The 22,817-nt window shown below is 48.5% G+C and overlaps 2 protein-coding genes across 9 annotated transcripts in view; both read right to left on the reverse strand.

Annotated features, from left to right (window-relative positions):
• Positions 1-22,817, reverse strand: part of LOC102574276 (protocadherin gamma-A4) — a 389,584-nt gene that overhangs the window by 126,241 nt on the left and 240,526 nt on the right. The window contains exon 1 of one of the 8 annotated variants that reach the window (XM_059733348.1): positions 11,645-14,300. The exons of the other annotated variants lie outside the window; for them this stretch is intronic. Coding sequence (XP_059589331.1) covers positions 11,645-14,101 — 2,457 coding nt within the window. The 5' untranslated portion in view covers positions 14,102-14,300. Of the gene's footprint in view, positions 1-11,644; positions 14,301-22,817 lie in introns of those variants that run through there. 8 annotated transcript variants of the gene reach the window in all.
• LOC132252459 (protocadherin gamma-A10-like) lies at positions 3,601-8,701 on the reverse strand. Its single transcript, XM_059733368.1, has one exon. The coding sequence runs from the start codon at positions 8,520-8,522 to the stop codon at positions 6,021-6,023; it is 2,502 nt and encodes an 833-aa protein (XP_059589351.1). The 5' UTR covers positions 8,523-8,701; the 3' UTR covers positions 3,601-6,020.

Genomic DNA, 22,817 nt, shown 5'->3' on the forward strand with positions numbered 1-22,817 from the left:
TGGTTTCCAGTGTGTTGCTGAACCCATAGGTGATGTATGCATTGATGCCCTTGCCAATGTCCGAGGTGTTCACCTGGAGCATCTAGGAGCCCATGGGGGCTCCCTCCTGTATGCACACCTTGTAGGCACCCTGGGTGAAGATGGGCACCTTGCTTTGGTGTTGGTGACACTGACCCACACCCAAGCCAACCATGCTCTGACAGGCCATAAGGCATCCCTGGCATCCCTGTCCATGGCCATAAGGACCAAAAGGAGGATACACTGGTTTTCCTGATCCAGCAGATTCTGCAGCACCAACTCTGTTTACTTGTTCTCGTCCTAACTCTCCCTGACCTCCAGCATGAAGTGTGCACTGGAACTGCACAGAAATATGCAAGGAAGGACATCCTGTAGGGCTGACACCTGAATTATATTTCAGGCCTCACTCTGCAAACCACTGGCCTTTACCAGGACTACAAGTGGCATTAGGAACTAGACCCTTTTTCTGCAATCACCATCACTACAGGTGAGGAACTCATGTTAGCCATCACAGAAGAATGCAGGAAATCCTGGCAGACCCTGATTGACTCAACTAATGTGACACATAATAGTAAAAAAGGCATGTGCAAGAAGACGTAAATGAAGGGACAACGTACAAAAGATAGATGAACGTCATAATGTCTCTGATAATCAAATTGCTCACCAGATGTTTTTCAATGGAAGAAGCTCAAAAACCACAACCAAACAAATACAAACCATACTGGAAAGGTACATTTCAGCCACTAAGTCCTTGCCACTGGGGCTGATGGACCATGGTAAAGGTGGTGATGTCTCAGCTGCCTGTGTATTGGTGTTGGCTTCTCCAAGGAACTAATGAAGAAGTGGGGCTATACCACTGATTCAATCACCTGTCACTGTGGTACAGTGCCTCAGACTATGCAACACCTGCTGTAATGCCCACTGCTTGAAGGCACATGTGCAATGAAAGATTTTGCAAAGTACAATAAATGAGCACAAGTACATGTAACAAAGTGGTCAAATGTAGTATAGAGAAGAAAGGAGAAAAAGTTTTCTCTCTCTTCACATGCAGTGCCATAATTCTAGAATTTCTTCACAAATTTTTGTGTGTGTTTTGGTACGCACTCTTTTTAGTGAAATGGTACAGAAACTTCCAGTGTGTACCACAGTTTTCAGTTTAAACATGATATGACCCACAAAAAACACAGAAATCCAAAGAACCAGCTAAGGACTATGTAAAGTGCCTAAAAGGAAGTACAAATTGTCCCATCCGCCCCCCTCCCCTGTCCCCAACTAGGTGGGTGACTTGGGTTTATAAAACTACACTTTATCTGTGAAACCTGGCTCCAAACGTCATATCACTGCTCATGTGGTCCTGAAAGATCTATCTTCCATCTGATGCAAAGATAAAGAGAAAAAATACAAACTATATAAGAGGCTGACTGCATGAAAACATACCTTTAACAACCTACAATGGAAAGACTTAATACTTGAATTTGCACTTGTAAAAACAAATGGTAATACCAAACTGTAACCCCAAATTGTAATACCAATTATAATACACTAAATTACATTAGTACATGTAACTAATTACTATAAAATTATCAAGGATGGCTGAAATGTAGAAGAAATATTCTTTTCAGAAATACAAAATAACATTGCAAATTCACTTCTCTGTCATCAAAGTAAGCCCCACACAAGGTTAATTTAAGTTGTATGTGTTTTAGGGATTACTGGATAAACTAAAGAAAATCAAGTCATCATCCTGGGAGTTATGAAGGCCTTTCCAGCTATAAGCGTTAAGAAGCACTAGAAGACATTACAGAACCAGGTTGTAGAATTTTGCCCACCACCGACACTAATTTCTTTTTACAAAATAATTCTATGAACATAAAAAAAAATCAATGTATGAGTCAGGAAAAGCAAATTATCTGACATCACAGATTAGAGAAAGAATCCATATTAAGAAATACCTATATCCAAAGAATTATGAAATGTGTATTCTAATCCACAGAAAAATATCAAAGCAACACACTCTGGGGAATAACTAAGAACAAACTTAATGCTAAACTGGATACCAGACCTCATTTGGTTATGATGAATTTGAGTAAAACATATTGAATATAAATGCATCATCCATTAACTCCCAAAAAGCACAAACCTAATGTTTATCTACTGAGTTATTCGTTAAAGAAATAAAAGTAATATCACTTTCAGATAATGAACATAGAGTACAAAAACCTCGGCTCACCTGCAGCACGGCCTGGTCTGCCTCAAACACTTGTGAATTCTCATCCACCAGGAGAGGCTCCTTCCTCTAGCCAGCCGGCAGCTGAGTCAGGGTGCCAGCAGAGCTCGCAGGGCCGAAGCTCCATTGGCTCTTCCTGGAGCCTGCTGTGAGAGATACCTCCTGGGAGTAGGAGTGCAGGAAAGCACGGATGCTGCTGATGGCCGCAAAGTGCAAGATGGGCACCCCAGCCAGGGTGCCACCAGCCAAGCCCAGCAGCTGCACCTTCTGCCAGCAGTGCAGCCACAGGCCCAGCAGCACAATGAGGAAGGTAGGGAAGAGGCATGACACGGTGGACACGGACACCACCAGGTACAAGGTGGCTGGCCTGTGCCAAAGTCAAAGTTTTGCTGGAACCAAGGATCCCTTTGGTTAACATGGCTGGGACACAGCAGTTCACATAGGTAACAGCAGGCAAGGGAGTGCGGTGGCTCACATCACCTCAAGCGTGCATGATCAAGTACCAATTCAAAGCCAGGTTCACTGAGGACAGTCTTCAGCATAGCACCCTCAAGTAATAAGAGCCTTAACCACCCTGCCAACATAATTGTCATGTAAATAACAGGTTTTTTGGAATAAATTTCTTTAATAGATTGCTCTTCCCAGGTAAATAAAGGATTTTTTCTTTACAGATTGGTATGTCACAGACTCCCCCAGAGGACTTCTGCAGCCTTCCTTTGTTTCTCCAAGTGCCCCCTAAAGGCAGCCTAGACATGACTTCTAGAATGGGAAGGATGGAGCCCTGACTCCTTCCATCCCTGAGATCCCACCTTTTCAATTCCTCATGCTCAGAAGATTTCCATGATGTTGTCTCAAAGAGTTTCCTTTCAGTTCTTCTCCTAAATAGGGAGAAACTTAGCCTTCGGTTGTACAGCAGAGTATCCTGAGGTTCCAAGCAGCAACACAGAAAGTCCCTCTTCAATAAAGGCATGTATATAGGCAAAGGTCAACCAAACAGGAGTTCTCTGCCCCCTCCATGAGGCTAAGATCTCCCTCTGTCCCTAAAGGGATTCAGATAATCCCCTTTTCAGTCTGGTTAGCCATGAGCCCCAAAGCTGCTCAGAGGGTCTTGTTCTTGAGACTCCGGTCAATGTCCTGCTTTCTTGCTGTTCCATTCAATGTCATGCTTATCACCCCACCATCCCAAGGGACACTCTGAGTAAGGCCTCACATGTGTCATATCTCTGCTGATGCTGAAGATACTTCTTGTGGTGGGCCAGTAGGGGGAGCTCCTGCATTGAGCCTCCCACCTTGCCAGGCTTGTCCACCTTCCAGACTCCACCTGTTTCTCCAGGGGTGCCTAAGCCCTGGCAGACCCCCTTTCGAGCCCCACCGCAGAGTCTGGGGGTAACGTGTGCTGCCACCACCCCGAGAAGGGACTGTCTAGGTCCTGTGTCCTCTGGGAAACACAGGCCTAATAGTCCAATTGGTACTCGACCCAATACAAGAACTTGGGGCACTTCCCCAAATCGGGGGCCAAAAAGGATAGTCTCCCTTAGTCCGCAGACCCAAGGGGCCTCCTAGGCATAATTAAACCCACCCCTCAGTAAGTCTCTTACACCAGTCACAAAGGAGAACTTTATTGGTTACAGAGGGTAGGGTTAGAATAGGGTACAGGGTAGAGCAATATCAGAGAAATCCCATAGAGCAAACTCCTGTGGCTGGGGTAGCCTTTGATCTTGCATCTGAGTTACTGCAAGCTATATATCTAGTTGGATCTCAGTTAGCTTACTCACAAGTAGCATCCAGAGGCAGTTGGAGAATCCCTCTGGAGGCAAGCAGTTCCTTGATCATAAGTTTTGAGAGATAGCACAAGTTTCAGATGGTACAGCTGTTCTTTGTTCCTGAGTATCCCTCATGGCTGCTGCCCACCTCCTCCTGGGCAGTCCTTAACTTACATAGCCCTTGTGACCTCATTTACCTGGTCCAATGGAGGCCAGCACCTGTTGGCTGTCAGCCAACCAATTAGAAATACATCACTAGTTGCTGGGCAGACTCTAGCCCACCAGGAAGGAAGTCCTTCACCCAGGTATGTGATGCCAGTCACGTAGGCAGAGGGAGCAGGTTTCCCCCCTCCCTCAGGAATGTATCCAGCTCAGGTTACCTGAAGAGATAGGGTAAAAGTATGTATCCTCTGCTGGGCCCATTCTAATCAAAATTGTCATAGAGCAGAGTTTTTTGGCAGGGGAGAAGCAAAGGTGGCTTTCTGCCACACTTCTCATCTTTCCCTGAGCTTAGGATGTTATAGCACTTAGTACAAGACCCTACTAATCCTTCTTTCACTCTGTAATTAGTTTTAAAGAGAAACTGGGGAATGCAGAATTATATCAATACAAATACATATGCAAACCAAGTGAGAAGACCTAATATGAGCGGAGAATACAAAAACTGTGAAACATAAAGACAATTGGGGTTTTATACACACAAAATTCGCCAAACTTGAAGAGAGTAGTTAATCATCAGATAATCATCCTTAAGGCCTATTAAGGCCTTTCCAGCAATGAGGGTCAAGAAGCACTGGCAGACTTTAGAGAGACAGGTTGTAGAATCTCTGTTACTAGAATTTTTTATGCACAGGTTAGAACAGTATTTACCCAGCAAATTTTGAAAAGGGCTGGTTCTACTCATGGTGCCTGTCACCGCTCTATACTTCTGATTCTTAGTAGCCCATATTAAAAAGTGGAAGGGATAGTAGTAGCAAGAGACATAACAAACACAGCCTAATGGTCCTTCTACATTTTGCACACCACTGACAGTAAATTCTCTTTGTAAGTTAACAATTCTAAGAACATAAGAAATATGAATCAGGAAAAGCAAATAATCTAGCATCAGAGATAAGTAAATTTCCCTGCCAGTTTGATTTTGATGCTGTTTTGACCTGTTTCAAGGTCAAAACAGCAAAATCAAAATGGAACAGATACAGTCGAAACAGCCTCAAAACAAAACAAGGCAATCCGAAATGTTTCGCTGTTTCACTTCTGTTCCCATGTTTTGCCCATAGACTATAATGGGGAAGGACAAAACAGCCTATAACTTTGTCATTTCTGGCCTGATTTTGACGACACTTGCAAGAATGGTAGCACCTTCTGAGTGCATGAAGCCTGCCAAGTTTGATAGATATAGATACAGGGGGTTCGGGAAAACTGCACCCCAAAGTTTTGAAAACAAAACTTGTGTCATATGTATGTGTTAAGCCACAGCAGGCTCAAAACTGCAGACATGCAGTTAATCAATAACCACAAAGGTAGACCTTGATGATCAGATCCCCTATAGCAGGGGTAGGCAACATTTTTGGGGCCAGAGTGCTGAAAAAGCCACAATGCCAACCTTGGAAGGTGCTGGAGGGTCAGCATGCCGGACCCCCGCGCAGCTCTTTGTAGCCTCCCAGCTGCAGCCAGCCCACGGAGCCCGGTGGACTTGCAACAGCGCTTGAAGCCTCCCAGCCGCCTGCTGAGAGCAGCATGGGCTCCATGGCTGGCAGCAGCTGCTTAGAGCCCGGACTGGTGGTGCTGTGCCAAGCAAGATGGCTTTGTATGCCATGCTCGGCATACGTGCAGGGGGTCGCTGACCTCTGCCCTGTAGTAAAGCCATGGACGCAAAGGAACGCGTGTCTTCAACATTCTTTCGAATCACACACAGAAAAGCCCTTTCCCTATGCAAGAATTGTCATAATATCTATGGCTACTCGTCCATACCAATTAAAAGGCACTCCTTTTATCAAATATAAATTCAGACACTAACAATGATCCGAAAGACAGAAACACCAGAATGTAAACAAGGGCAACAGAATACAAAAACGTCGGCTCACCTGCAGCGCAGCCTGGTCCGCCTCACACACCTTTGAATCCTTACCCACCGGGGCAGGCTCCTTGCCCTGTCCCGCCGGCGGCCGAGCCAGGGTGCCGGCAGAGCTGGGCGGGCCGAAGCTCCACTGGCTCTTCCTGGAGCCGGCCGTGAGAGACACGTCCTGGGAGTAGGAGTGCAGGAAAGCGCGGACGCCGTCGATGCCCGCGAAGTGCGAGACGGGCACCCCGGCCAGGGCGCCGCCGGCCGAGCCCAGCAGCTGCGCCTGCCGCCAGCGGCGCAGCCGCAGGCCCAGCAGCACGATGAGGAAGGCGAGGAAGAGGCACGACACGGCGGCCACGGCCACCACCAGGTACAAGGTGAGGCTGGCCTGCGCCTCGGCCGCCGGCGCCGCCAGGCTGCCCAGGTCGGCCAGCAGCTCGGGGATGCTGTCGGCCACGGCCACCGTGAGCGTGACGCTGGCCGACAGCGGCGGCTGCCCGTTGTCCCGCACGCCCACCACCAGGCGGTGCTTGAGCGCGTCCCTGTCGCCCAGGGCGCGCGCCGTGCGGATCTCGCCCGTGTGCACGCCCAGCGCGAAGAGCCCCGGCTCGCTGGCCTTGAGCAGCTCGTACGACAGCCAGGCGTTCTGCCCCGCGTCCGCGTCCACCGCCACCACCTTGGTCACCAGGTAGCCCGGCTCGGCCGAGCGCGGCGCCAGCTCCACGCCCGTCGAGCCGTCGCGGGGCGCCGCCGGGTACAGGATCTCGGGCCGGTTGTCGTTCTGGTCCAGCACCAGCAGCGTGACCGAGGCGCTGCTGCGCAGCGGCGGCGACCCGCCGTCCCGCGCCTCCACGGCGAAGCGGATCTCGCGCACCTGCTCGTAGTCCAGGGCGCGCAGCGCATGCACCGCGCCGCTCTCCGCCTGCACCGACAGCCACGACGACAGCGGCGCGCCCTGCAGCTCGCCCTCCGCCAGCCAGTACGTCACCCGGGCGTTGTCGCCCCAGTCCGCGTCGGCCGCCCGCGCGCAGAACACCGAGGCGCCGCGGGCGTTGTTCTCGCTCACCCACACGCTGTAGGCCGCCTGGCTGAAGGCCGGCGCGTTGTCGTTCACGTCCGACACCTGCACGGCGATCGTCGTGGCGGACCACAGCGGCGGCGCCCCGCGGTCCCGGGCCGTGACCGTCACGTTGTAATCCGCCACCTGCTCCCGGTCCAGGTCCCTGGCCGTCACCAGGCTGTAGTAGTTGTCCACGGATTTCTGCAGCCGGAAGGGGACGTGGTCCGGGATGGTGCATGTGACGGCGCCGTTCTCTCCTGAGTCCTGGTCCTGCACGATCAAGAGGGCGATCACGGTTCCCGGCGGGGAGTCCTCGGGGACGGAGCTGAGCAGGGAGGTGATCCTGATCTCGGGGATGTTGTCGTTCACGTCGCTGACAGAGATCACGACCTTCGCCCTGTTCAAGAGGCCTCCGCCGTCGTGCGCCCTTACCTCCATTTCATATAATGTGGATTCCTCGTAGTCCAGGTTCCTGAAGACCGTTATATCTCCGGTCCTAGAGTCCAGTTGGAATACTTGGGAAGCCTGGTCTTTGAATTGCAAGGAGTATATCACGTGTCCGTTAATACCTTCGTCCAGATCCGTGGCCTTCACTGTAGCCACCGTGGTCCCGACGGGCACGTTCTCCCGCACGCTCACGCGGTAGAGCGGCTGGCTGAACACGGGCGCGTTGTCATTGGCATCGAGCACCACCACGTGGATCCGCGCCGTGCCGGAGCGGACAGGATCTCCGCCGTCAGTGGCGGTGAGGATGAGGTCGTGAGTAGCCTGCTCTTCCCGGTCCAGGGGCTTCTCGAGCACTAATTCGGGGGGGTTAACACCCTCAGATGCAGTTTGTATTTGCAGAGAAAAATGTTCGTTACTGCTCAGTTTGTAGCTCTGAAGCGAATTCCTACCCACATCAGGATCCTGCGCATTATGCAAGGGGAACCGGGATCCTGGGGCTGTTGTCTCACTGACTTTTAGCTCCATTTCCCCTGTTTGGAAGCTCGGAGCGTTGTCGTTTATATCTGTGATTTCGACTTCCACTCCATACATCTTCATGTCATGCTCCACTATAACCTCGCAGTTCAGGAGACACTTCTCAGCCCGGCCGCACAGCTGCTCCCTGTCTAGCCGCTCCGCCGTGATTAAATGGCCGCTCTTTACATTCAAAGCGAAATACTGCGTCCTACCTCTGGAAATCACGCGCACGCCGCGCTCCGACAGCGCCTTGGCCTCCAGCCCCAGGTCCTGCGCGATGTTCCCCACGAAGGAGCCTTTCTGCATTTCCTCGGGGATCGAGTAGCGAATCTGCCCGGCCGCAGCGGCCCCGCACACGGTCAGCACCACGCAGCACAGCACGGCTCGCCCTGCGCAGCGCCGCAGCCCTTGTGCTCCGGAACTGGCCATGGAGATCCGGAGGATCCACTGCCTCTCCGCCGCCGAGAGCTGCTACTTGGAGATGATGTCGGGCCGATCGTTTCCGACAATAATCAGCTGTTAACCCATCCGCCGGTTTCAGCGAATAGCCTGCACCGACAGTCGGTCCTGAGCAAAAGAAAGTCTGAGCTCTCTGTTCTCCAAGCTGTGCGGGGCGGTGCTGGGCTGGCTTGATCTCTCGGCGCATTTCTCTCCCTGATTGGTGAACAGCGGCGCTCAGAGTCTCACCCTATAATTGCAGACTCTCTATAGTTCAAAATTTGGGAAGTTTTTTGCTTTGATACTTGAAGTGCCAGAAGTGCTTTTTTTCCCATTCTGAATGAGGAAATAAAGACTGAAGTACTCCCGACGTGTTAGTAATTCAGTTACTTGTGGAGTTAGTGGAGTTAATGCTTCTGCTTTCAATATTTTCACTATAAATGTAGATGGCTTCACGGACCTATCACTTCTGTGTCTACGTCTCTGTACTGATCTGTCCCCCTCGTTGTCCTTTTATGTCTATTTCACTTATGCACTAAACGCATGTGCTCTTGCTGTGAGGCTGTTACTAAGTGGTAGGTAGGAGGTTGTTACTGCCTGATAAAACTGAATGTTAGACCGAGATATTCAGTTGTAGATTTCCTTTGTATTTCAGTGTTCATATCTGTTTTCCATTTACAGCATTCATTGCCGCTTCAATGAGAGCAATATAACTGGTCAGCAAAAGAAAGCTTCCTAAGGCTGAAGACTGGAGCCGAGTCTCCTTGAACTGCTCTTAACTAGCGGAACTCAGCTGCATAGACAGCGCTGTCTCCCAGTTAGTGGCGGGAGGAGAGAGTTGTTTCTTGGATATGGATATGACTTAAGGTAGCAGGTGAATGACTGTGAACTTCTCCTCCCAGTCAGCACCATTAGTCGTTGAAGATATGTAGTTGCCTATTAGTGAACTTTATGTAAAAGGGATGTAGTGTAATGTTATCTTGTATATTTTCCACTTCAACAACGTTTGCATTTCCTTCTATCAAGTAAAATGCAAGGCTAGTGGTATCCTTGACTATGGTAGCAAACGGAACATAATACAAGTAACCAACAGGGAATATGCAATCTCACATGTTTGTCCACGTCTGTGTAAACCACACACAGAGCCTACAAATACCAGCTGTGTGGTACTAGTTTCAACACAGCCTGCCTATAATAAGGGTAACATGCAATCTTACATAGTTGTACGCGTCTGTGTACACCACACACTCCTCTGCGAGGTACCAGTATCAACATAGAATGCCTCGATGCAGAACAGCGGACTCGATCTCTTGAAGTACTTTGCAGCCCTACATGACTGTTGTTCTACTAAACTGCTAAGCCATCCAAGCAATACAACCACTCACTCTTCAAGCCAAGCAAAGCGGCGCATTTCCACTATTCTCCGTTCACAAGGCCATACCTTTTAGGAAAAAAAAAATCTTTCCTAGCAGGGAGAAATGTCTACCATCTTTCAACCATCAACCAGCCAGGAAACGTGTCCTCTTTCTGCCTTCTGTCTCTGGAATAGGCCTCGCACCACTACTCCTAAAATTAGTCATATTATTACAACGTCCATGTAACTGTAATTAAGTTACATACGGGTGGCCTTTCTCAAGGTGAAAAACTTGCTGTTTGAGAGGGCTAGGCAGACAGCCTCCATGCTTCTGAAAGGAAAACATTTATCGTTTCCCCGAATAAGCCAGCCTTACTTCCAGCTCTGGACATGCGAAGTGCTCTGCGACTATAAATTAGTACTAGTTCGTTTATACCAAGGCTCATAAGGGCATTCTAAGGAATTGTGTGGCTCCTCATTGTTACAGAGCATTTGGACCAATGGTGACTAAAGAGGCGAGCTTGACAGGTAGACTTAAGGGGGAAAAAAACCTAATTACGTGGGGGAGATATTTTCCCTAGTAGGATAGAATATATGATAGCCTGATAAAAGGCATTGATGATCACTTTTTTAGGAAGAGCTGCATAAGTCGCTCACGGGGATATCTATGTGGGCAGGAAGCCGCAGAAACTCCTGTAACTGAACGATACACATCGCACCTGAACATCAGTCAGTATGGAAAGGGGAACTGGGGCAATATGAAGATCATCGATATACATTTGTGATCATTACTCTATCCAAGACCAGAAAGAAAAAATAAGCAAGCAAGACTTTTTCACAGGAATTTGTCAGTTGGCTATCAAACATAGAATGGAACTCAGTTTCACCAAATATATATATACATTTTCGATAGGGATGCAGTTTTTTTCATGTACAGCTGTTAAAACAAAATTAAACTACTGTCACAGTAAAGGAAAAACTCCAACTTTCTTAGTAGCCTCTGTCTCCGCTTTTTAGTTGCTACACTCATAGTGCTCCAAAGTTCACAGAATATTCAGCAAACCATCACCAAGTCTGTTTCCGGACAGGCTTCATCTCCTCTACTACAGAGTGGACGTATTAATTCTGTAACTTGCCTATTATAAACATCCTGTTATAAACCCAGCTGTGAACAAGACGCAAGACGGTAACATAAACGAAAGGAGAGATGAAAAAAGAATGTCTTAAGCTTTTATTTAGAGCACACAAAGTAAAATCTCATGGGGAAACTCGCTGTCATGTGAGTAACGGCTGCTATGAAATAAATCTTGTCAGTTTCTTATGTGCCAGTCTTGAAATCGTTTTCTTATGCCCTCTGTTCTAAGACGCTATTAGCTTTTTGGGAACGGTCATATGGCCAAACCGCTGTAAATAAATCTATTTAAATGAGAGAAAATATATTCTTTGATATGAAGGAAGACTTAGTTCCTAGGGCAATGGAATGTTCTCAGAATACTTAGATTATACTCCTACAAATACGTCCTTTTAATTCGATACTTTACCGCTTGTCTTGTGACTGCCTGTCCACTCGATCCCGCCCAGATAACGCGATTAGAATACAATGGAGTTCATTGGGTGGTGATTGCATTGATACAATCGAAAATAAGCTATACAAAAAGACAGTATCCTAATGGGCTCCCATACAACCTAATAAGGAAGCTGGGCGCGTATTCTCTTTCAAAAAGGATAATCCGATATAAGCAATGAAAATAGAACTCACCGCATCGGCGATCTCTAGTTCAGATTTCAAGTCACTACATCCATTGCTCATAAGTAACGTCCCAGATCTGTCCCTGCACAGAATGTCCTCTGCTACAGGGGCACGCGGCTGCAGGACAGAACATTCTCCTCCCTTCGACTCAGAGGACAAACACAGCTGGTAGGAGTAGGGCAAAGTGCCGTCTTCGTAGGTCGGCGGGAACCAGGGGCCGCGCTCGGAAACAGGGGCCGGGCCCAAGCACGGGAGTAGGCGGGGAGGCCTTGACCCCCGCAGTCTGTCCAGGACGGCCAGGGCGACGGCCAGGAGGAGCAGGAAGGAGACGAGAGCCAGCGCCAGCACCAAGTAGAACTGCAGGGCGGCCGCCGAGTCCGAGGCCCCGGCCGCCTCGGCCTCGGCCTCGGCCAGCTCGGGAAGCGCCTCGCGCGCGCTCTCGGCCACCACCACCTGCAGCGTGGCCGTGGCCGACAGCGGCGGCTGCCCGTTGTCCTTCACCACGGCGAGCAGGCGGTGCCGGGCGCCGTCGCCGTCGGCCAGGGCGCGCGCCGTCCGCACCTCGCCGCTGCGCAGCCCCACCGTGAAGAGCGCCGGCTCGGCCGCCGCCACCAGCTCGTACGACAGCCAGGCGTTGTGGCCCGAGTCCGCGTCCACCGCCACCACCTTGGTCACCAGGCAGCCCGCCGCGGCCGAGCGGGACACCACCTCGACGGCGCCCGGCGCGGGGTACAGGATCTCGGGCGCGTTGTCGTTCCGGTCCAGGATGAACAGGCGCACCGTCACCCTGCTGCTCAGCGCCGGCGACCCGCCGTCTCGCGCCTCCACTTCCACCCGCAGCTCGCGCAGCTGCTCGTAGTCGAAGGAGCGCTGCGCCACCACGGCCCCGCTCTGCGCCTGCACCGACACGTGGGCCCAGGCCGGCGCCCCCGCCGCGCTCCTGTCCCCGCCGCCGCCGCCGCCGCCGCCGCCGCCGCCGCCGGGGCTGACCAGCGAGTAGGTGACTCGGCCGTTGCGGCCCAGGTCGGGGTCCGAGGCTCGCACGCGGAGAAGCGAGGCCCCCGCCGGGTTGTTCTCCGCCACGTAGGCGCTGTACGACGCTTCCTCGAAGAGCGGCGCGTTGTCGTTGACGTCCGAGACCTGCAGCCGGACGGTCTGGGTCGTGGCGAGCGGCGGAGCGCCCTTGTCCGTGGCCGTGACCGTGACGTTGTAGTCGGGGCTGCGCTCTCTGTCCAGGGCGCCGGCCGTCACCAGCTTGTAGTAGTTCTTGGAGGACGACACCAGCTTGAAGGGCAGGTTGTCCGGAATGCGGCAAGTGACTTCGCTGTCCCCTCCACCGTCTCGGTCTCGTGCTTTGATCAGCGCGATCACGGTGCCGGGCTGGGAGTCCTCGGGGACGGGGCTGGACACGGAGGTGAAGGTCACCTCGGGCGCGTTGTCGTTCTCGTCCACAACCTCGATCTCCACTTTGCAGTGGGTCACCAGGCCGCCGCCGTCCTTTGCCTCCACTTCCAAAGTGTAGGCTGCTGTTTCCTCGAAGTCCAGCGGCTCCCTCACCGTGATCCTCCCCGTTTCCGCCTCCAGGCTGAATTTCTGGCCCGCGGTTTCCAGTGTGTTGCTGAACCCGTAGGTGACATGCGCATTGGCGCCCTCGTCGCTGTCCGAGGCGTTCAGCTGGAGCACGAGGGAGCCCGCGGGGGCGCCCTCCCGCACGCGCCCCTTGTAGACGTCCCGGGTGAAGACGGGCGCGTTGTCGTTGGCGTCGGTGACGTTGACCCAGACGCGAGCCGTGCCGGTTCTGGCGGGCTGCCCCCCGTCCACTGCCGTGAGGACCAAGTGCAGCCCGGGCTGCCTTTCCCGATCCAGAGGCTTCTGCAGCACCAGCGCCGCGTACTTGTTGCCGTCCTGGCTCTCCCTGACCTCCAGCACGAAGTTGGCGTTGGAGCTGAGCTGGTAACTCTGCAGGGAGTTGGAGCCCACGTCCGGGTCCTGGGCATTTCCCAGCGAGAAGCGGGCTCCTGGCAGCGTCAATTCATTGATCTCCAGTGTGTTGTTATCTCGTAGGAAGCGCGGCGCGTTGTCATTGATGTCCTGGATGTCGACGTTGACGTGGAAAACGTTCAGTGGATTTTCCACCACGGCTTCGAAAGCGAGAGCGCAGAGCGGGGCCTTGCCGCAGATGTCCTCCCGGTCTATCCGGTCACTCACGTACAGGTTCCCGTTTTCGCCCTTCACCGTGAAATACTGCTTCTCCGAGATGACACGGAGCCTGCGATCGGGCAGTTCTCCCACACTCAGTCCCAAATCCTTGGCGAGATTGCCCACGAGGGAGCCTTTGGGCATTTCCTCGGGGACCGAATAGCGAATCTGAGCCGAGACCACCCCGCAGAGCAGAGCCAGCAAGAAGGGAAAGGACAGTACTTGCCTCCCGGCCTCCCGGCCGCTCTGGCTGTGTCCGGCTTCCATTCCCGTCTCCCGGAGAACGCTGTCCTGCTTCTTTCTTTTCTCCGTGTCGATCGTGTTAGGCTGTAAGAAATCCCAGGTAAACGACAGGAGGCAGAGAACGGGTGAGAGCACTGGGTCCGCGGTCCCTGCTCAGTCTCTGTCCCGAGCGCCTTGCTGTGCTTTCCTCTTCTGGGCGGACCCCGAAGGTCTCTCTGCTTTGCTTGCTTCCTGCGCTGCGCTGTCTGAGCAAGCGCACTGCAGGAGGCTCCAATGGATGTATCGCAGTCTGCAGCGCCGCTCCGTATTGGCCAACAGCGGCACTCGGAGTCGCAGTCGGGAAACTGCAGCGATCTGAGCAGGCGCCGCTGTGGCTTCACTATTAGAGCAAAAAGGCAGATTCAGAGTGTATTGACAAAGTGAAGCCATTGTCGTGCAGGGCAAAGGCTTCGCCTCAGAACGTAAATGCCAGCTTGGAATTCTTTTATTATGTGTGTGTAATGCGTAGTTGTCGGTTTAGTATTACTCTGAAAATCAGTCGTGCTTTCCTGTTTCTTTGATTTCATGTATCCTTTGACATATATTAATGTGTAATTAAAACAACATTGCCGCCTTTGACATATATTAATGTGTAATTAAAACAACATTGCCGAGATTTTTACCTTTTCCCTTTCTCAGATACACTGAAACGCGTGGGATCCAACAATCAGAAGTGGTGGCCAAACATTTTAGGTAGGTATGACACATGTTACTGTGAGTCATACATATCTGGGCAAATCCATATTCCCATTTCCGTCTTGAGCCTTATATTCCTTTTTAGGTTTTTTTTTTCCTCAGAATTATCTGGCTTCTCACAGTACTTATAGAGGTCTTAATACCTATAGGAATGTTTTCCATTTTTCCAAACTGTACTATAATTACAGTCAACATTTGTGTCCTTCATGCGGGTACCCCACATTTGAGATATCAAAGCAATATCAAGCGGCCAGTCTTTAATAAGAATTGTTATGTGCTCAAGGGAAAATGCATTCCGTGCTGGAAATGCTTGGCTAGGCTGTTACAGACCCTTAATTCCTTCCTTAGATACCTTATCATAAACATATCATGATCCCTACGACACACCTTGTCAATACAAAATGCTGGAAATAGAGGCTGCCACTGCCTCCTTGGTGGTATAAACAGATCCTTATTCGCCATAATGTCATGGACATGTATGATTCGTATATGCGCCATTTGATAATTTCGGGGAGGCGTATATTTAGACTGATACACTGAGAGATAACTTATATTCTCTAAAAATATTAGTTTCTAAATCCATAGCCAGACTTCTTCGTATTTCTAAGTAGCGTCAGCTCAACATTCTGCTCGAGTCTAAAATACCTTCGATTAAAATAGATAAATCGAAGCACTTCTGGGTGCTTATATTCATAGCAGTTCACAGAGCTAAAAGCAAGAAAGGGAGTAAGGTGATCGGAGTCACCGGGAGGCGGATCTCGCACACCAGCTCTTTGTCGTTCACGTCGGTGAGAGGAGATCACGATCTTCAACCTGTCAAAGAGGCCTCCGCCATCACGGAAAGTCTGTTCCTGATTCTAGTCACCCTTAGTGTAAAGAAGTTCTTCCTTACATCCAACCTGAAACCAACCTTAACAGTTTATGGACAGTGCTCCTTATCCTCCCCCTGGGGTGACCAAGTGAGCAGCTTTTCTCCCAGCTCCTGATATTCACCCCTTACATACTTACAGATGACCAGCAAGCCCCCCTCCCCCAACCCCTTAGTCTTCTCTTCCCCAGGCTGAATAGTCCCATATCCCTTAGTCTTTCCTCATGAGGTTGGTCCTCCAGGTCCTTAATCATTCTCGTAGCACTTCCCTGGACCCTTTCAAGATTCTCCATATCTTTTTTGAAGTGCAGCTCCCAGAACTGGACATAGTACTTCAGCTTCGGTCTCACCAGTGCTGAGTAGAGAGAAAGTACCATTTCCTTAGCTCTGCTCGTGATACATTGGCTAATACATCCCAGTATGCTATTAGCTCTGTTGTCTCCAGCATTGCACTGGCGGCTCATGTTCATCCTGTGATCAACCATAACCCTGAGGTCCCTTTCAGCCATCGTGCTGGCCAGGACATCTCCTCCTAACTTGCATTCACATCTTCAAACTCAGAATCATTTGTGAAAAGTACCATGAGCACCAAAAACAACTCCATCATAATTTCATAGACTCTAAAATAGTTTTTTGAAAAAGTGCAGTGAAAATCACTTCGGCTGACAAGGAATAAGCATAACATCAGTCCCATATTGATGTCTGATAGAAGAACTCTACAACAATACAAATAATGGAGTCCTGCTTGACAAAAACATTGTGGAGTGGTTTACAACATCAAGGTTGTGGAGTACACCAAGGCTGTGTTCTCTCATCATGCTTATTGAATGTATATCTGGAACAAATCATGTTAGATGCCTTAGATAACTTCAGTCAAGCCGTGTCAGTTGGAAGATAAGCTTGGCTGTAAAATACAGCCAAGCTCTCTGATACACAGAGGCGAGGGGAGCAGGGTGTGGGGCCCAGGGCAAATCAGCCTGTGCAGGGCCCTGCTCCTGGACACAAGGAAGCTGGTGGTGGATTTGGCGGCGGAGGGGAAGGGAGGTGCTGAGCGACCAGACATGAAGTGGAGGCAGCACGGAATCACTGCGGCAGTTCTGCCCAGCTCTTCAGGGCCCCCCAAAGCACAGGGCTGGGGGCGGTTGCCCCAATTCACCCCCCCCCCCCCCGCTGGCCCTGCTGATACCACCGAATTTGCAGCGAGGAGAATACCCATGACCACAACTTCACTAATCTTAAAGGGGCCTTCAGCCAACAAGGACACTGCTCCAGAGAAATAGACTGCACTTTTGAAAGACCCACTCGAATACCACGTGGAGATTTACTGCAGTACAAAAAGAAAATCCCCACAAATCGCACACTATTAGTTATGGCATATCACACTTCCCTGGAACCTACAGTGAAAATCCAAAAAACAATTGCAACCCATACTTGAAGAAGACCCACTTCTTAAAGAGATCTTTCCAGAACCACCGACCTTAGACTTCAAACAAGCACCGAACCTCCATAACCTCATCACCAGAAGCAAACTCCTTAGGACCCAAACCACACTGACAAATGGATCCAGACCATGCCAGGACAAGAAATGCAAAACCTGACAATGTATCTCCCCCACCACCCACTATAACTACATCCCACAACAGAACCATTGCCATTCCTGGATCTTACAGCTGCACCTCCAGAAATGTTCTATATCTCATCCAGTGCACCATATGCCCTGAGGAAAAATATGTTGGAGAAACCAAAAAACAACTGCACACCAGAATGAATGCACACCAAAAATCTATCGAAAACAAGAACACCCAAGTACCTGTGGGTGCACGCTTCTCACAGGGAAATCACTCCCTCACCACTCTCTCAGTTCTAATCCTCAAAGGGAACTTACAAAACACCTTCCTCAGATGAGCCTCCGAACTTCACTTCATAAATCTACTGGATACAAAAAATCATGCACTCAATATGGACATTGATTTTATGACCTATTACAACCTGCCTCACATCTGATTCACTAGGTACCTGCCTGACAGCCTCTTTTGTACTTTGTACTCTATCACAGCACTGTCTCCCTTCATCTGTCTTCCCCCTGCTCTCTTCCCTCTCCCCCTCCCCCTTTGCTTCACCTCTCTGCCTTATCTTTTGTCTTTCTAATTCTATATATTTACATTTTCACTGACATCCCACCACATTTTAGCTTCTTTCATTTCTTGGAGTCTCAGAACAGCACAGAAACCCCATGCCTGAAGAAGGGTGACTGCGCCCAGAAAGTTGCCAAGAAATTTTTTTCCAATGATTCAGTTGGTCTAATAAAAGATATCACACCTACTCAAAGCACCTTGCCTGCCAGTTGGTGGACAAGAAATTAACAGTCTTGGTTTTACTGATGACATTGATGTAAAAGTTGGAAATGCAGAAGAGCTTAAGGAAATAACAGAAAGGCTATACATAAGGCTGCAAAGATATATGGGATAGAAATGAGTCTGCAAAATAATGATAACATCAGCCAGTAGCAATGATGATGGATCAGTAAAAATTGGTAATGAGAAACTAGAAAAAGTAACACATTTCACATACCTTGGTGCAACCATCACAGAAAATGCTACATCCAAAAAGGAAGTAAAAACAAAAATAGACATCACCATTGGACAACTAGCAAAGCTGATGAAAATATGGAGTAGCAGCAACATCACAATGAAAATGAAACTCCACCTATTATGTAGTGCTGTCATTTCAACAATGCCTTATGGCTGTGAGACCAAGACACTCGCGAAGGTACTGGAAAAATAAATTGCAACCTTTGAAATGTGGTGGTTTAGGGGGCTTCTATGCATAGCCTACACTGCACACAGAACAAATTAATCTGTGAAAGATCAAATTGGACAAGAAGTCGGTAAATATGAACCCTTACCTGAAATCAAAAGAAGAAAGATACTGTGGTTTGGACATGTAACAAGAATGCCCAGAACCCTGACCAACATTATTGTACAGGGTGCTGTGGATGGATGAAGAAGAAGAGGAAAACTTGGGACAAGCTGAACCACCAGCATCAAAGACTGGATGGGATTAAAACTGATGGATTGGACAAGGATTGCAAAAGACTGGGAAGAATGGGGGAAAGTTATTGCTACATCTAAGGTTCCCCAACACTTGTTGCAGCCTCAGGACTGACTTGACTTGAAAATAGGTGGCGTCCTTGAACATCTTAACTGAAGTGGAAGTTGTATATCATTACTAGGTTTAAAATGTGAAAAAGGAGTATTTGTATACTGATATATATTTGTAGACAAGCTGAGCACAGCACATAGATAAATATATACCAGGTATGCTGCAGTGATATTAATTCGATAATTTACAGAGGCACATAATTAATATCAGGATTATTCTATGTAGTATGCACCTGTAGTCACCTCACTTACACTTTGCTTACCATTTCATCTGTTTCTGGACACCTTGTAATATTGCAAACTCCTGAGCAACCTCAAAATACAACTTTCTGAAATGCTTTGTGATGAAACATGTACTTTCTCCTTCCCAGTGTGAAATATACTCTTTTCCCCAGCTTAGAATATTTAAAATGGCCCCAACAGTTAATGCTCTAAGGATGACTCCAGATGTTAGAAGATTGTAAGAACCAACAGGTACTGCAAAAGAGTCTCACATTCCCATTGGGACCCTGCACTTATTCCTAAGCTTGGAAAATGTACAAAGGGCAATTCAAAAAAAGTAACATTTGTACACGGAATCTTTAGAGGTTTGAATTAAGAATGTTGAAGCCTATGATCCCTGAACTCATGGCAGCTCCTGGAGAATGGCTCAATGAAAGAAAGAAATATTGATCTACAATATTTTTAAGTCTGCCAAACTTCTCTTAATTAATTTCCATGTTAATGTTGTGATGAATCCAGAATATATGCCTGTGTTGGTCAAGTTTTCATCATAATTTAAAAGGGATAAACTGCATAACTCGATCATAGCTCTGCCACTGGTGAGTACTAAATGAATGAAATATTTATTCTAATAACATTAATGTTACATTGCACCAACAGTCAAACTAGAAAGGGCACAAGAAAAAGGCAAAGAATAAGAGTTTATTTTTACATTTGTACTTGTAATAGATATCCACAATCTCCAAGAACTTTAAATAACCTACAATTTGTCCAAAGAAGTTTACTGAAAAGGAGCAAAGCAAACACACACATTAAAGAAATTTTTTCACATCTTTATCTTTAGGGGATAAGTAAATTTTCCTGGATGCTGCAAATATTCCTAGGAGAAGTTTTGAAAGGAGAGGACAGAGACTGTGCCAAGCTGCACTTGAAACAAAGGACTTGTAGGAAACACAATGGATAGAAACAAGTCTGAAAACTAACGAGAGTTCTGCCAGTTATTTCCATTGCGATTGCCATCAGAATGGTTAATCTCAAAGGGCACAGACAGAAGTGAAAATTCTCACCCAATCTGGCCACAAAAAGCACTTTAGATCTCTGACCAGGGCTATAGTCAGGAGGCACAGCTGCCAGGCAGTCCTACTTGGTGCTGGCACATGGCTTTAGACAGCTTTAAAAATGGCCAAACAGGTGAAAATCTGAACCCTCATTGCATGGGTAGCCAGATGAAGATGTTTCAAAACAAAGCATTTTTGTAACTTCTGTCTGCCCTGCCTCCCAGCCTGTCACTGTTCTCAGAATGGGAGGATGGAAAGAGAGTGGAGGGAGTTTGGTCTAGTGCTTTCCAGACTCTGCTGGATGGTGGGGCAGGTGTATTGGAATGCCCCTGAGGTGGGGGACCTCCAATTCACCCATCCCACCCTCCATCGCTAGCTGGAGAACTCCTAAAACAAGCTCCCCCTGCTCCCTTTCCCCGCTTCCAGGGTGACAGTCAGAAAGAGCAGGAAGGACACAAGAGGCAGCACCAGTACCAACTAGTAATTCTTGGAGGACTATACCAGCTTAAAGGGAAGGTTGTCCAGAATATGGCACCTCTCTGTTTTCCTGTCATCTGGATCATTGACATGGATCAGAATAATCATGGTCCTGGACTGGGATTCCTCATGGATTGGGTTGGACATGGAGGTGAGAGCCACCTCAGGTGCATTGTCATTCTTGTCCACAACCTCCATCTCCACTTTGTAGTGATTTACCAGGCCACCACTGTCGTTTGCCTCCACTGCCAAGGTGTAGGCTGCTGTATCCTCAAACTCCAAGGCTTCTCTCACCATGAACTTCCCTGTTTCTGCTTCCAGACTGAATTTCTGGCTTGTGGTTTCCAGTGTGTCACTGAACCCATAGGTGATGTGCATTGACACCCTCGTTGATGTCTGAGGTGTTCATCTGGAGCGTTAGGGAGCCCATGGGGGCACCTTTTGCACATGAACCTTGCAGATGTCCCAGGTGAAGACGGGCATGGTTCTTTTTTGTGTCAGTGACGTTTAGTCAGACCCAAGTTCTCCTCATTCTGGAAGGTTGCTGCCTGTCCATGGCCATGAGGACCAAGAAGAGGCGTGCTGGCTTTCTTGATTCAGCGGCTTGTGCAGCACCAACTCTATGTACTTGCACCTGTTCTGACTCTCACTGACATCATCATGAAATTCACATTGGAGCTGAACTGGTAATACTGCAGGGAATTTGAGCCCACTTCTGGGTCTTGGGCATTTCTCAATGAGAAGCAGGCTCCTGGCAATGTCAATTCATTGATCTCTGGGGTGTTGCTGTTTTGTACAAAGTGCAGCACATTGTCATTAATGTCCTAGATCTTGATTTTGATGTGGAACGTGTTCAATGGACTTTCCACCACATTTTCCAAAGTGAGGGCACAGAGCGGCACCTTCCTCCATGTTTCCTCCCTGTTTATCTGGTCACTCCCTTACAGGTTCCTGTTTTCTTTCTTCACTGTGAAGAATTGTCTTCTGGCAGCAGAGACATCCCAAAGCCTGTGATCAAGCAGTTCTCTCACACTGAGCCCCAGATCCTTGGTGAGATTGCCCACAAGGGACCTTTTGGCTATTTCCTGAGGGATCAGATAGTGAGTCTGAGCTGGTACCACCCCCAGAAGAGACAGGAAGAAGGGCAAGGGCAGTACTTGCCACCTAGCCATCCAACCTTCAAATTTTCAATACCTTCACAGCATGCTAGGTAATAAAACAATTTCCAGTGAAACATATCCCCTGTTTATGTAAGCTAGATATAAACTGAATTTTAACTGCTTTCTAAATCCTCATTTCTTTATAATTTTTCATTTTGGACAAGCCGTACAGAAATCTGCAAAGAAGGACATCCTGTGGGGCTGCCAGATGAATTACATCCCAGGCCTCACTCCACAAACCATTGACCTTTACAAGACTATGGGCCACATTATCACCATCACTATAGGTGAAGGGCTCATGTTAGCATCACAGAAGAATGCAGGAAATCCTGGCAGACCTTATTGAGCCAAATGATATGTTGCATAATAGTAAAAAGTCATGGGCAAGTGCAACAATACAGAAACCAAGGGACAACCCATGAAAGATAGACTAACATCATAATGTCACTGCTAACCAAATTGCTTATCAGATGCTTCTCAATGGAAGAAGCTCAAAAAACAAAACAAAACAAAACAAAACAAAACAAATAAAACTCCAACTGGAAAGGTATAAGTACCCTAAAGACCTAGGTTTTACATGCCCCTTCTTAATGACAGAGTTGAAGGCTTGTATTAATGCACTGAAGACCAAGAAAGTGGCTTCCCTTGACAACATACTTAATGAATAAATCAAGCAATTTGGACCTCAGATTCAAGATGGCTCCTCTGTTTATATGACTTATGGACAGCTAGCCAAAAAATTGCAAAGATATAGCAACGTGCTCAGATAGTGGCACTTCTAAAGCCAGGGACAGATCAATCTGACTCAAAGATCTTCACATCTATGTTAACTATCCCACACATACAAATTGTAGGAATGACTGACACTGAACTGGCTTGCCCCATATGTGAATAAACATCTAATCCCCAGAGTGCCTTTTGGCCTGGAAAATCAATAATTGTTCAATTGCTCAATCTAAATCAATATATTGAGGATGGTTTTGAAAGAGGCCATATCACCAGAGCTGTGTCCATTGATCTAACAGCCACCTATGATAAAGTTAACCACTGGCAGCTCTT

The sequence above is a fragment of the Alligator mississippiensis genome, chromosome 9, assembly GCF_030867095.1.
Source record: "Alligator mississippiensis isolate rAllMis1 chromosome 9, rAllMis1, whole genome shotgun sequence".
Lineage (NCBI taxonomy): Eukaryota > Metazoa > Chordata > Crocodylia > Alligatoridae > Alligator > Alligator mississippiensis.

Excerpts from the sequence above, each read along its gene's own strand:
- LOC132252459 (XM_059733368.1), bottom strand. The coding sequence starts at position 8,522 with ATGGCCAGTTCCGGAGCACAAGGGCTGCGGCGCTGCGCAGGGCGAGCC.